The sequence below is a fragment of the Marmota flaviventris genome, chromosome 2, assembly GCF_047511675.1.
Source record: "Marmota flaviventris isolate mMarFla1 chromosome 2, mMarFla1.hap1, whole genome shotgun sequence".
Lineage (NCBI taxonomy): Eukaryota > Metazoa > Chordata > Mammalia > Rodentia > Sciuridae > Marmota > Marmota flaviventris.
In genome coordinates, this window is record NC_092499.1 from 58,216,294 (window position 1) to 58,229,500 (window position 13,207).

At 32.5% G+C, this 13,207-nt stretch overlaps 1 protein-coding gene across 1 annotated transcript in view; it reads right to left on the reverse strand.

The window, feature by feature from the left end:
• The window catches only part of Mdga2 (MAM domain containing glycosylphosphatidylinositol anchor 2), a 759,648-nt gene that overhangs the window by 111,290 nt on the left and 635,151 nt on the right, over nucleotides 1-13,207 (reverse strand). Inside the window, exon 9 of the mRNA XM_027929596.2 lies at nucleotides 2,735-3,004. Coding sequence (XP_027785397.1) covers nucleotides 2,735-3,004 — 270 coding nt within the window. The remainder of the gene's footprint in view (nucleotides 1-2,734; nucleotides 3,005-13,207) is intronic.

Below are 13,207 nucleotides of genomic sequence, written 5' to 3' on the forward strand. Positions count from 1 at the left end.
CAAGCTATGTATTACCGTATTACATAGAATGAAAACCATGCCACATAAGAATAAACTTAGGTCTTTGAGAGCATTTTAGATTTTTTTTTTTCAAAAGGTGAATATTTGGCTATTTTGAACATGTCATAAAGTGAAGTTCATGCTGCAATTGAAATCTGCTGTAATGGTAAAGATCTACCTATTAAAATACAAATGTTTATTTGTATGATACATAAGCATATTTGGATAAGTGTTTGAATGTTCATAGGTTAATTCAATAAATTAATATGTCACATTACTCTTTAGAATTTGTAAAGATTTCCACAGAGGAATAGGGGAATGGTCTCTGGGTTCCTACCATAACACACAAAGCTTACTTAAAACAAACCATACAAAATTGTTATAATATTATCATATAAAATGCAAAACACAATATTTTGTAGAACTGTAGAAAATATTCTCTAAAAACTAGGCTGGTTATTTGCTTTTACTTTCATATTACCCAAATATCTTGGCCTACCATCTTATTTTGCCTAGCAGGAAAATATTTTCACTTGCCCTCTAATGCCTCAGTAAGCACAATCCCACTTTCTCACCCCCTACACTGACACATCACACACACATGATAAATAAGAGAAAAATGGGAATAAATGTTTCAGCTTTCCTGGAAACTAAAATAAGTACAGATGTTAGTGCCTTATAGTTCAGTTCTGTACATTCTGGAGTGCACTGAGATCAAATCTGCTTTTGAATACTATAAAACATATATGGCAAGTGAAGAAATGATATTGATAAAGTAAGTGTAAAAATAAACTTTTAAATTTTTCTTCATTATTTAGTTTTTAAGAAGTAAAGAAATTATCTTTAGAGATCTATTTTGTGGATAAAGAATATCTGCATCTTTGAATATTTTCTATTCTCTAATAACCGTTAGTTTCAAAGAGTTTTGAATTGTGGAAATTCATAAGGAATATTACTTCTGATATATTTTGGTAGAGGAAATAAATAGTCTTTCAAAGTTCCTTCTAGATACTCCAAAAACCAGATTCTAAGAAAACTTCTCTTCCTGTATATATTTTCCTGGATTATATTGTATTTGGGATTCAATTGCCTCCTTTTCTATTTTTTAAAACAATATTTCATTTATGTGGAGACCTTGAAACAATAAAGTTGACCTAAAGATTGAAAGTGCATACTTGAAACAAGTTAATGCATGGTTCTCCTTCTCTCTCCATGAGGCAATACAGAATGGATTTATTCCATTCCATAGTTATCAAATCTACTTGTGGCGTCTCATAGATTTGGAGAGGAACAATGAAGCTTAGTGTTTCTTCTGGTCTCAGTTTGTCTTCTAGTTCAAAATTAGAATTTGAATTACATAAAATAGAACAAATAAAAATCTTGAAGAACAGCATGGATCTAAACCTTCTAGCCAAAAGTTGGGATATAATGTCATCATAGAGAATTATGAATTGCTTAAGGCCAAAAAGTTGAAGAAAGGATGTAATTAATTTCAAAGAGTATTTTTGTTCTAGAGGATTCATGAATGAAAGCAAGATGATGCTCTATTTGTGAAAAAAATAACCACCTTTGAAAAATTCTTATTGGTATGGAAAATAATGCATAAAGAAAGATTGAAAGTAAAGGAGGCATTTAAAATACCCACTGAGTAACAAACTACATTCTTTTCCCTTGTAAATATTTCTAAATTGGAAGTTTGATCATCTGATAAACAGCAGTGTCCTAGGATCTTTTGGCTTTGCATTAGTAGTCTATTTTAAGAATCAGAATAGGAAAACCTTGGAGTGAAATAAACCTAATGAAAAGCTTTGTGAAACCAAGAGGTGGCAAGATGCAGCTCACAATATAGTCATGCTCTTTGGTAAGTCAGGCACACTTTACCTCTCTAATATTTCATTTCAGGAGGCAAAACTGGCTCAAGGAAAATTATATTCACAGAGTTCTCTCGTAAGTAATAACAAAGAATTCATATGATTAGTGAATATTTTTTTTATGTCTGGAATATTTTAAACATTTTAATGTCCAGTTTCTTTTGTTCCTAATATACACTATTACAACTAATGCTACCTGGGACAAAATAACAATGAAATGAGTATTTCTTTTAATATGTGCTCAAATCCTGCCTCAAAAATAACATTCACTTTAGTATATAGCTTATGAAAATAGTTTTTTAAAGTATGGAAGACAATACAGAGGAAATACTAAGAAGATAATGACATCAAAATTATCTGCACTTCTTCCTAATTTATTGTATACCAGACAGTATTTTCCCTTTTTTCTACCATATTTGTGGAAATTTGGTAAGTCAAGGATAAAATGGAGAGTCATTCTACATTGAAAGATAATAAATAAATAAATAAGAAACAAAACAAAATGATCCTGCTATTAAGAAAATCAGAGCAGATTTCTGTTTACATTTTGCAATCTGAGCTAAATAATGCTAGTTACAAAATTTGCCACTTTATTACTAATATACTAAAAGTAATCAATCTCATTACTCACTTCATCTGAATTACAATAAATTTCTATGCAATCTTATTGGCACAGGTACAATTTTAACTACTATGATAGACTTGCCTTGAAAATAAACTAACAGAAGCTCTAACTAAAGAAATACACTTTTCCTGGTAAAACTGCTCATTATGCAATGTTTTCATTCTTACAATGATATGGACCTAAGATCTCATTCTAAGAATACAAAAAATATAAAAAAGCCAAACCTTTAGAATCCTACCTGTAACAAGAAAGCTGCATCTCCCGGCTCCAGCTTCATTTATGATGCTACAGTTATAAACCCCATAGTTTTCATTGGAAAGACTCTTCACTGGGTATTCTGTGTATTCCTGAGAGTCAAACTGACCCGTCCTTAATAACTTATTGCCCAAGCGCCACTCATAGGTCAGCACCCGGATTGGATAGGCTCTCAGTACCCTGCAGCTCATGGTGACACTTCGGTCCTGTCCTTGCCGGATTTCCAGAAATGCTGGTTCCACAGCAGGGGGATCTGTAGAAAAGATATATTAAAATAGATGAGTCTTGCAATAAGCCATTCATATTGGCTATTCTTATTATGATAAGCTATTCTTAAGAATATAGTCTACAAAGAAGGAGGATAAGAGGTGGGTGGAGACCATATTTAGGCCCAGGAAATTTGGCTAGGGCTGGGAAATGTGATTTGCTGAGTATGGGCAGTGAATAAGCCTCATTGCTTTACAAAAGCATTTGCAGGTGAAACAAGCAGAGTTATTTATTTTTTTCTTTCTGTTTTCCAGAAAAAAAAATTGTCATGACTATTTATACTGCCAGCCGCCAAATGTTGTTCTTGATATGAAATGCAGAATAAAGCTGTGGCTTTAAACTATTATAAGCATTTGTGAATTCTAATTATTCCTCTGTGAGGCATAGTCCATGGGCTTCTGGATACTTATTATTTAATAAAGTAGGCAACACAATTATATACATTTATTTTCTAAATCATTTGTTATGATATTATGTATAAGTCATAATATTCATATGTAAATCTTAAGCAAACTTTGAAAATCATACCACAAGTGGAGATGGTTTTCAGCCCATTGCAAGGCTCATTTAGCTGGTGTAGTTGTGATTTGTTTTTTCAAGTAATTAAAATTTGCTACATTAGGTACCTGTTTTTTTTTTTTGATGCTAATATTTCTAATATTTAAATTGCATCCATTTAAAGTATACAAAATACACTTCTTTTATTATTTAAAGTATAAAAAAATAGCCCTTGTCTTAAAAATCTCAATTATCATAATAAATTAAACTTATTTCCTGAGTTGTAATGATGTGATTCTCTCATTCTATGAAACTCTCTACAATCACTAAGGGGTACATTTCACAACATAATTTCCTCTTTTTTTTTTTTTTGGTACCAGGCATTAAACTCAGGGGCATTCCACCACTGAGTCACATCCCCAGCCCTATTTTATATTTTATTTAGAGGGTCTCACTGAGTTGCTTGGTGCCTCACTTTTGCTGAGGCTGGCTTTGAACTCATGATCCTCCTGCCTCAGTCTCCTCAGTCCCTGGGATTACAGGGATGCACCACCATGCTTGGCTCAAAATTCCCTCCTTAATTAGATGTACATGCCTGTCCTGTGAGTTATGTTGTATACAATCTGTACAACTGTATTCAATGGGCCTTACTTCAAAATTCTAAAAGGTTTTAAGACTACAACATTATGAGTGCCTAATATAATCTTCTTTACATGTTATTTCATCTGTTTTTTTTTATTTGTTTTAAGTAATATTGGCATCACTTCTAATTTTCAATCTTGGACTTATCTTTTTTACTACTTTCAGTAGATGATTTTAATATGCCTTATTTGTTTCAATATTATCCATTCTCTCAATTTTTTTTTCTTTAAGACTTTTTTCAAAAAGTGCTAAGAATTTTTCAAAAAATGTGCAAGAAAAAACAAAAACAAACAAAAAACTCCTGCCTTCACATACTTCGTGACAACACAGAAGGCATACATTTAAAAAACATACACAATTTAATTATGAAAAAATTCCAGGTAGAAAGTAATGAAGAAGTGAATTTTATCGTGAGGACTGACTAAGTAAGAAATTTTAAGAAAGGGGATATTCAAGCTGTGTCTTCCATATACACAGGACATAGTCAGATAGGTACTCAGTAAGAGAGGGCTTTCCTGATAGAGCAGTAGGTGCTTGAGTAGGTAGGGGGAAGGGAGGGAATTTCAGAAAAATGCAAGTGGAGTAGCATTGTAGATGCACAAAAGACCATGAGGGCTTGGAAGGAAATAAACAAGGAGAGGCAGAGAGTCTAAGGATCTTGAGTGTCATGCTATGGAGTTTTGAGTTTTATCCTGTTTGTATTGGTGAAACTAAAAAAAAAATCAATAAAAGATATACACGATAAAATTATTATTATTGATGTTTGTGTTAGCTTTTCATCACTATAATCAAAATACCTGACATAAGCCATTTAAGAAGAAAAGATTTATTTTTGCTCACAGTTTCACAGTATTCAGTCCATGATTGGCAGACTTTAAGGCAAAAACATCATGGTGGAAGGGCATGGCAGAGGATAAAGGGAACAGAGAGTAATGGTGAAGGGGAGAGAGAGAGAAAAAGGGAAAGGGGAGGGAGAGAGAGAGAGGGAGTGGGTGTGGGGGAAAGAGGGAGACAGAAAGAGAAGGGGAGGAAAGGGACAGATATAGTCCAAGGCCATATCCCCAATGACCTATTTCCTCTAGCTACATGCCACCTGACTTTGGTTTTCACCCAGTAGTTTATTCAAATTATTAATCCATCAAATTAATTTACTGATGGGATTACATAATTTATAATGTGATTATTCACCTTTGAACACTACTGATTTACTGAACACACCATCTTTTAAGGGGACCTTCCAGATTTTAACCATATTATTGTTGTTACTGTTATTTCTATTTTAGGAAAAATGCTGTAACAGATAGGAAAAACATAAACCACAGAGGGATGAGAAGTTACACAGAAAATACCACCATTGGTGAAAGCCTGAACTAAGGTGAAGTCAGTGGGACAATAAATGGTACCTTAGGCAAGGAGGTAGACAATGCTGTGAGTATATAATGCTTTCCAACAAAGAGTGGGGAAAAGGACAGGCAATTTGGGGTATGGTGAACATCTTGACTCTGTACATATGAGCCACACAGTAGGAAAACCCAGTAAGCAAAGAGCTGCATCATTTTTAAACATTCTGGTCATATTTGATTATCTTTTTGCTTTTGATTTTTTTACTTAACTGAATTTGGTCAGAAAGAAAAAAGTACATTGTTTTCAATCCTCCAAATTTGTTGACATTTGCTATAGGTAAATATATACTAGATTTTTTTTCCCCAGTATGATTCCAAAAAAGAAACAGCATCAGTTTTGGAATGTGACTAGGATTTGGGGGATCAAATCTGATAAGCAAGTTATCCAGATCCTCTACATAGGTGTTCATTTTTGCCTACTGATTCTAGTTGGATTAACATAGATGAAAGTGTTAAAATCTCCTAAAAGGTTTTAGTTATTTTAAAATTTCTTCTTGTAGTTCCATCTCTTTGCTGCTTTATCTATTTCTAGGTTGTGCTATTAAGGACATGCAAATTAAAAATTGCATGAAATGAAGATTTCATCACTATAAACCAATCTTTATTCTTTATTTTTTTAAAAGTCTATTTTGCCTAATGTTACCCAGGCACTTATTTAATTAGTATTTTCATATTATATTCTTCCATGTTTTATTAGTATGCCCTCAGTATCCCTATATATTACAAGCATCTCTTTTGAACAGCATGTGCTTGTGTTATTATTTCAAGAGAGTTTGACAATCATTTTATTTTTACCCACAGCACTTAGCATTTACATTTACTATAATAGTGGACATAGCTGGATACAAATGCACCTTCTTATTTTTTGTTTTCTATTTTTTTCTGATGTTAATTTTTCATTGCCTTCTTTTAGATCAGTGGATTAGATTATTATCCCTAAATTCATTACTACTATTTGAGAATTTTATCTACTGTTTCTATTATGTCGATTGTTCTAAAAATTGCAAAATGCATATACAGGTTTTCTAAAAAACTTCAGTTGATATTCTTACCACATTTATGGACAAAACAATCTGAGGTTACTTTGTTCCTTTGACTCTCATCCTGACATAAGTTATGGGGTCAAGGATTTTGATTCTCTTCTGCTTTTTAAAATTCCTATTATACATTATCATTTTTCTACCTGAAATGTTTAAATTTATGTAGTCATATGCTAGCTTATTTGCTTTTCATTTCTTCTTTCATTATCGACATTCCATCTGTGGTCACTTTACTTATTTCTGAAGTAATCATTTAGAAATCTCTATCATATCTTTAGTGAACTCTCAATCTTGATTTCTAAAATATATTATATATATTATAAAATATATATTTAATTGTATTATTAAAATATTTCCCCAGGCATGTAGTGTCATAGGTCAGCAGTTATTTTCTTTAAGCACATCAATAATATGATCTATTTTCAGTTGGCCTTATTTCTGTGGAGGGGTCAGCCCAAATTCTTACATTATGAAGTGAAAATAGTTTTCTCTTCAAGTAACCTTCAAAATATCTTTGCCATTGATATTCCACAGCTTCCATAAAATAATTTTAGGCACAATTTTCTTTTTACTTATAGGTTTGAGATGTATTGGGCTTCTTAAATTTATTTATTTAAAATGGTGTCTTTCTTTGAAGAAACTGTAGAAAATTCTCATCATTAGCTCTTCAAACAACTAGTCTGCTTGCTGCCTTCTTTAAAACCTTACTTGATCCTTTTTATCTTCCATACTTTTTAACCTCTCTTCCAAGTTTTTCATTTTTTTGTTTGCTCTGTACTAAATTATTAATAAATTTTTCTGCACAGATTTTTTTTGTACTGAGGTTTGAACCAAAGGACACTTTACAACTGAACTAAATCCTTAGTCCTTTATATATATTTTTTTGTTCTGAGACAGGGTCTCACTAACTTGCTGAGGTTGCCTTCTGACTTTTGTTCCTCATGCCTCAGCCTTCTGAGTTGTTGGAATGAAAGGTATACACCAGCATGTCCAGCAGTTCATTAATTCTTTCTACAACTCTGTTTAATCTGCTTACCTCATTCATTGTGTTTTTAATTCCAATAACATAGATTTAACTTATAAATTTTCTGCATAGTTCTTTTGTACACCTGTTATACCTCTTTTCTACAGAGAATGAATATCCTCATTCTCTATAAATATAGTTAAGCTTAACTTTTATGTCATTAAACAAAGTAGTTGTTTTGTTTTATACAATGTGATAATGACAAATGAAGTTTGAGAGTGTTTTCCTGCTGGTTTTCTCTCAAAGTTCATTGCTTCTGTGAGTTCTTGGTTAATTTTTACTCTTTGTTGTTGATTGTCCTTCAACTTTGATGCTGAAAATGAATGTTTCTTCTTCATCCAATGAAGATTTGCATCCATAGGTAACTATTAGCATTGCTGCCTAGGATCACAATAATCTAAATTCCTGGCTCGAGGCTTTTTTATACATTCATATGACATGAATTTGAGTTAAAAATGCACCCAAGTGCCAGCTAGTAACCATAATTTCAAGTATTAATTTCCATATTATTGTCAACTTCCTTACATCAAACTTGCAAGTTTCTTTTACTCCCTTGAGAGTGGAAATGTGTAGACTGTGTTTACTTAAGCTTTAATCTTGTCATGTAGATGCCACCTTTGAATTCCAGCTGCTTGGGAAAAGGGATTACCAGTAGGACCCTCCCACAGTCAATACCCTGAGGTTGGATTTGTGCCCACAGATGTCATAAAAATAGAATCTAAAAATTTCCAGGTCTGCAAAATTGAATTGAAGATTCATTAGGGTCAAAGTAGCATCACTGTACTGTTTTCACTTAAATTTAACAAGTTTTTTTTTAAATAAGCATTATAAAGATTTTAATAATATTTACAAAATTTTTTCCCAGTATTCTCATTTGTTTCTCCTGGAAAGACTTTGTAGACTGTCTTATTTTTTATATGCTCAGAAACACATCTTAGGCAAGTAGAAATATGGATCATAAGAAAAGGCTTACTGCAAGTAAGAGTTTTACTGAGAGCATAAAACCAAATATCAAATTTGGATATGCTATTGAATATAATCGCTTATACAGTAACAGTAAAATAAAAGCTACTAATGGAGAATAAATATAAATAATCAGAGAGAAATGGGGATCCAGAAATGCATGTTATAAAAATTAAAGAAGCTATGTGTTTCAAAGAATATGCAGTGATCTAAAATATCAGATTTAGCAAGAAACAAATTAAGAACCAATATATCTAACATGTACATTTTTGACAAGCTGGATACCAAAACTAACTGTATTGAAAGCATTTTCTGTGAAGCATATATAATATTGCTATGTAAGTTTGGGGCATATGAGGATGGACACTAGAGATAAGTAATAACTATTATTCAAGAACACTACAATTAGAAAACAATTATTTCTATTGAGTCTATCTTTCAAATACATGAAAAGATCAGGTATTTCTCTCCTTCTCTACTACTTCTACCACTGTCTATCACATAGACTACTATGGATATTCTGCAAACCCTACTGTTTTTCTTGTTATTGTTTTTGTTCTCTTTTTGAGATAGGGTCTCTCTATGTTGTCTAGGCTGGGTTGGAACTCCTCAGCTTCCGAAATCCTCCTGCCTCACCATTTGAATAACTGGAATGACAGGTGTGTGCCATCACACATAGCTCCTGCTAAAAGGCCAACATGTTTCTCTTTAGCCTCTTCTTAATCTTAGAGTAGGTGTTATGGTTTAGGAATTAGATGTTTCTGTAAAACTCATGTGTGAGACAATGCAAGAAAATTCAGAAGTGAAATGATTGGATTGTAAGAGCCTTAACCCAATCAGTGGATTAGTTTTCTGACAGGGATTAATTGAGTGAAACCAGCGAGGCTGTGGCTGAAGGAGGTGGGCATTGGAACTGTGCCTTTGTGTTACGTATTTTGTATTTGACCAGTGGAATCTTGCTCTCTGCTCCCTGAACATCATGTAAGCCTCTTCTCTTCACAATGATGTTCTACCCTGAGCAATGGAGCCAGCTGTCTATGGACTAAGATCTCTGGAACCATAAACCTTCAAATAAAATTTTCCTCCTCTAAAATTGTTACTACTAGTCAAGTCTTAGTCAGCCATCGAAGAAGCTAACTAAAACAGTAGGCAAATGGCCTTTTGAAAGAGAAATCTTCTCATAATATTTTCTTTCTCAAAACACTCTATTGACTCACCCTTGCTTGTTAATCAGGTGTAGAAGGACTTATAAATTCTGGCTCTTATTCTCAACCATCATCATGTTGATCATTATGTTCCAGACACATGGGTTTTCTTCCTATACTACAAAACAAGGCCTTTCAACAAGACTCTAGACATTTGGCTTTCTTTATTCTGCCTGAGATGTTCTTTCCTTTGCTCTTTCAATGGTTGGCTCATTCTCGTTTCCTTGATTTTACCTCTTCAGAAAGCCCATCTCTAATGAAGAGTTAATAAACTATCTCCCTTACATTTATATGTTAAAAATCACCGTACATATTCCTGAATATAATTTCCAGTTTTCCTGTCTTGTTTTTGTAATCTCCTCTAAGAAACAACTAAATATCTTCATTCATTGCTTCATCGCAAAAATCCATCAGGGTATCTGGTATTATAGTTGATGCAAACCATTACTGATTGAGTAAATGAATGCATTAATGATATAAAGGAGTAAAGATATCCAGAATATCTCCAAAGTTGCTCCTATGGTGAAGTGAGGTATATGTCCACTTCATTAAATCTGGATGGGGTCTGTAAATTCATTAACCAGAATATGGCAGAATTGAGCCTGTACCAATTTCTGATCTCAGAACAGTAGAGACTGTTAGTTCCACTTCTTAGCTTTTGAAACACCCACTCAAGAAAGCCTGACCCACGTTCATAAACACAACTATTCTATTGTAGAGACCATGAGAAGTAGACCTGAGATTAGATAGAGAAGAAAAGAGCAAGGTTAAGCTTAGCCTTCCAGCTGTCCCCACTATCATTCCAGATGTGTGAAACCATTTTGGTCTTTCAGACCAGACTAGTCACCCACTAAATTCCACCGAGTGATCCAGCTAATACCAAGGTTACTTGAAGAAAAGAGCAGCCCAGGCAAACTGTTCAAATGCTTGACTGACTAGAAATCAGAGAATCAGATTTTTTTAAAAATGTGTTTTTAAGCTTCTAGAATTGGAAATTTTTGTTATACACCAAGAACTAATTGAAACGTATCTTTTATACATCAAAAAATCAGTACTTTGATATTATGGGTGGAGATCCAGTATAGTGAGGTAAAAGGACAAGGTGACAAGACATTGAGAAGCACAGCCAAGCAGGTTCTGGAAAGAAAGAATTCAGAAGGAAACTAATGGGGTGAGTCATAGACTCAGATTTCACAGACTGAATCACTGGGAAAACTCGAAAACTGGAAAAGCAATCACATTTAGAATCTGGTAGTCTGGAAGCCAGAAAGTTTCCATCAATGAACAGGATTTTGTTGGAATTTTATATTTCAGAGGTAGGAAATTTTGAGTGATTACAAGAGGAAAGGTATGGCCATTGCAATGAAATGCTAAGGTGAAGTGAAAATTAGTAATGATAGAGTTAAATGCAGATAACTTAAGTCAATCACATGTGCTCTCAAGTTATATTTGTATTTGTAGCAAAACTAAAAGTGTTTGTAACTGCTTATCTTTCTTCTGAATTTTTTAAGTGGCGGCATAATTAGTTTTACAGGGATATATCCTAAAATATATGTTTACTTTTTCAATTAATGATAATCTGTGAGAATTCTTTGAATGTATTTGACATATTAGATTATTTCAAACAATGATTTTTTAGACACTATCTAGTGAATGTGTCATTTGTCTACACCTAGAAGACAGCCTATTCAATTATTTATGGCCATACGGATGTCCAATAACATTGAGTTAAAATTCTTCAAATATAGTGTGTTTGCAAAACAACTAATAGAGTCTGAGTTGGAAAGCATGCCTAAATTAAAGTAATCATTTATTCTATTTAAAAGGCTGTACAAACTACTTGGATTTCGAGATTTTGCTAACCTCAAAAGGCTAGAGGATGTGAAACAGAGTGCACTCATTAGAGTCCAATCAAGTCTGCCTATGGAAAATTTCTCCTGATGTAAGGTTCACTTTTAGCGTGCTGGCTATTAATGAGCTCAACATTTCATTCTTTGAAATACCTAGTGAAAAGGACCAACCTTTGCAGTCATGATTAAATATATAATGTGAACACTTTGGATTATGATGAAAGAAAGCTCCAGATACTAAAAGATATTAGAGTTCACTATTCTCATAGAATCCATTTTTCACATGGTATAAATTATTCAGTATAGTTTATTATGAAATATTTTATATTAAGAAAATTAAATAAATAAAAATATTATCCAAAAAGCCACTTCAACATAAAATGCTTAAGAGTAGGAATACTTAAATAAATAGGTGTTAGGATTTTATTCAATTAAATGATTCTTAAAATACACTTTATGGAATATATTCATTTTTATTAAAAATTTCTGTTTCGAAAGTCAGGTTTCACTATGCATAACCTGAAGAATAATGATTCAAATTGAATTGCATTTGTTGATAATGAATGTTTACAGAATGCAAGGCATTTGTTAAGACATTCACATAGATCATCTCTTTTAAGTGGCACAGTTTTATAGAAGAGACTGAAAAACAGAGAGGTTAAACAAAGTCACACATCTAAAACTTTGCAAAGTAAGGTTGAAACAAGGCAATATGATTCCAGAATGTGTACTCTTAATAACAATTTATGCTTTACTATGTACAGCACATGCTATATAAATTTTTTAAATGATACTTGTATATTTAAAAAAAAACCCAAACAACTACTTATGCTTTACTATGTTTCATAATTTAGCCATTCCCCTCAAAGAGGGCTTTGAAAATCTTGCCCTATTGGTTATTTAAAGTTGTCAATTAAAATAGTTTGGACTATTCACAGTACCATTTAGAATTCAACAATTTGTATAAGTAAAAAAAATGGAAATCATGCTTTGAGGGACGCAAAAAATAATTATAAAAAAAACTGCTAGGTTAAAGAAAAAATACTGTTAATGGATTTCTAACCACATTCAAATTATAGTTTATGTAGCAAAGTACTCCCTGTGAATGCATTTATGTATTACCCCTGTTTAAATGTATATGGACATGCAGAATATTAGGTGTCTGGAGGTAAAAGTGTGAACTTTTAAAGTTATTAAGGACTTCAATTGCAATAAAGCCATTAAGTAACAAGTGCTCAAAATTAATTCTAAACTTAACATTTTATTTTCTTATATGTTCAGGATATCTGGCAAATGTTCTGAATGGGGTCGGGGGTTCTTGTAATGTTTGAATACATATACAGATGTCTAATTTATTTGGAAAGAATAATTCATAAAAACAGTAAATTATTGGGACAAATATGTCAGTGTTTTTTCTTAATAGGTGGATCAGAGATCAGTTCATGTGTTCTTTTGGCATTACATATCAATAAGCTTTTGCCCTTCTTTCTTGAAAACAATTGCTCATTTCAGATAAGACCCAGAATCATAAGCAAAATAATATAGTTTTGATTTAAAATATAAT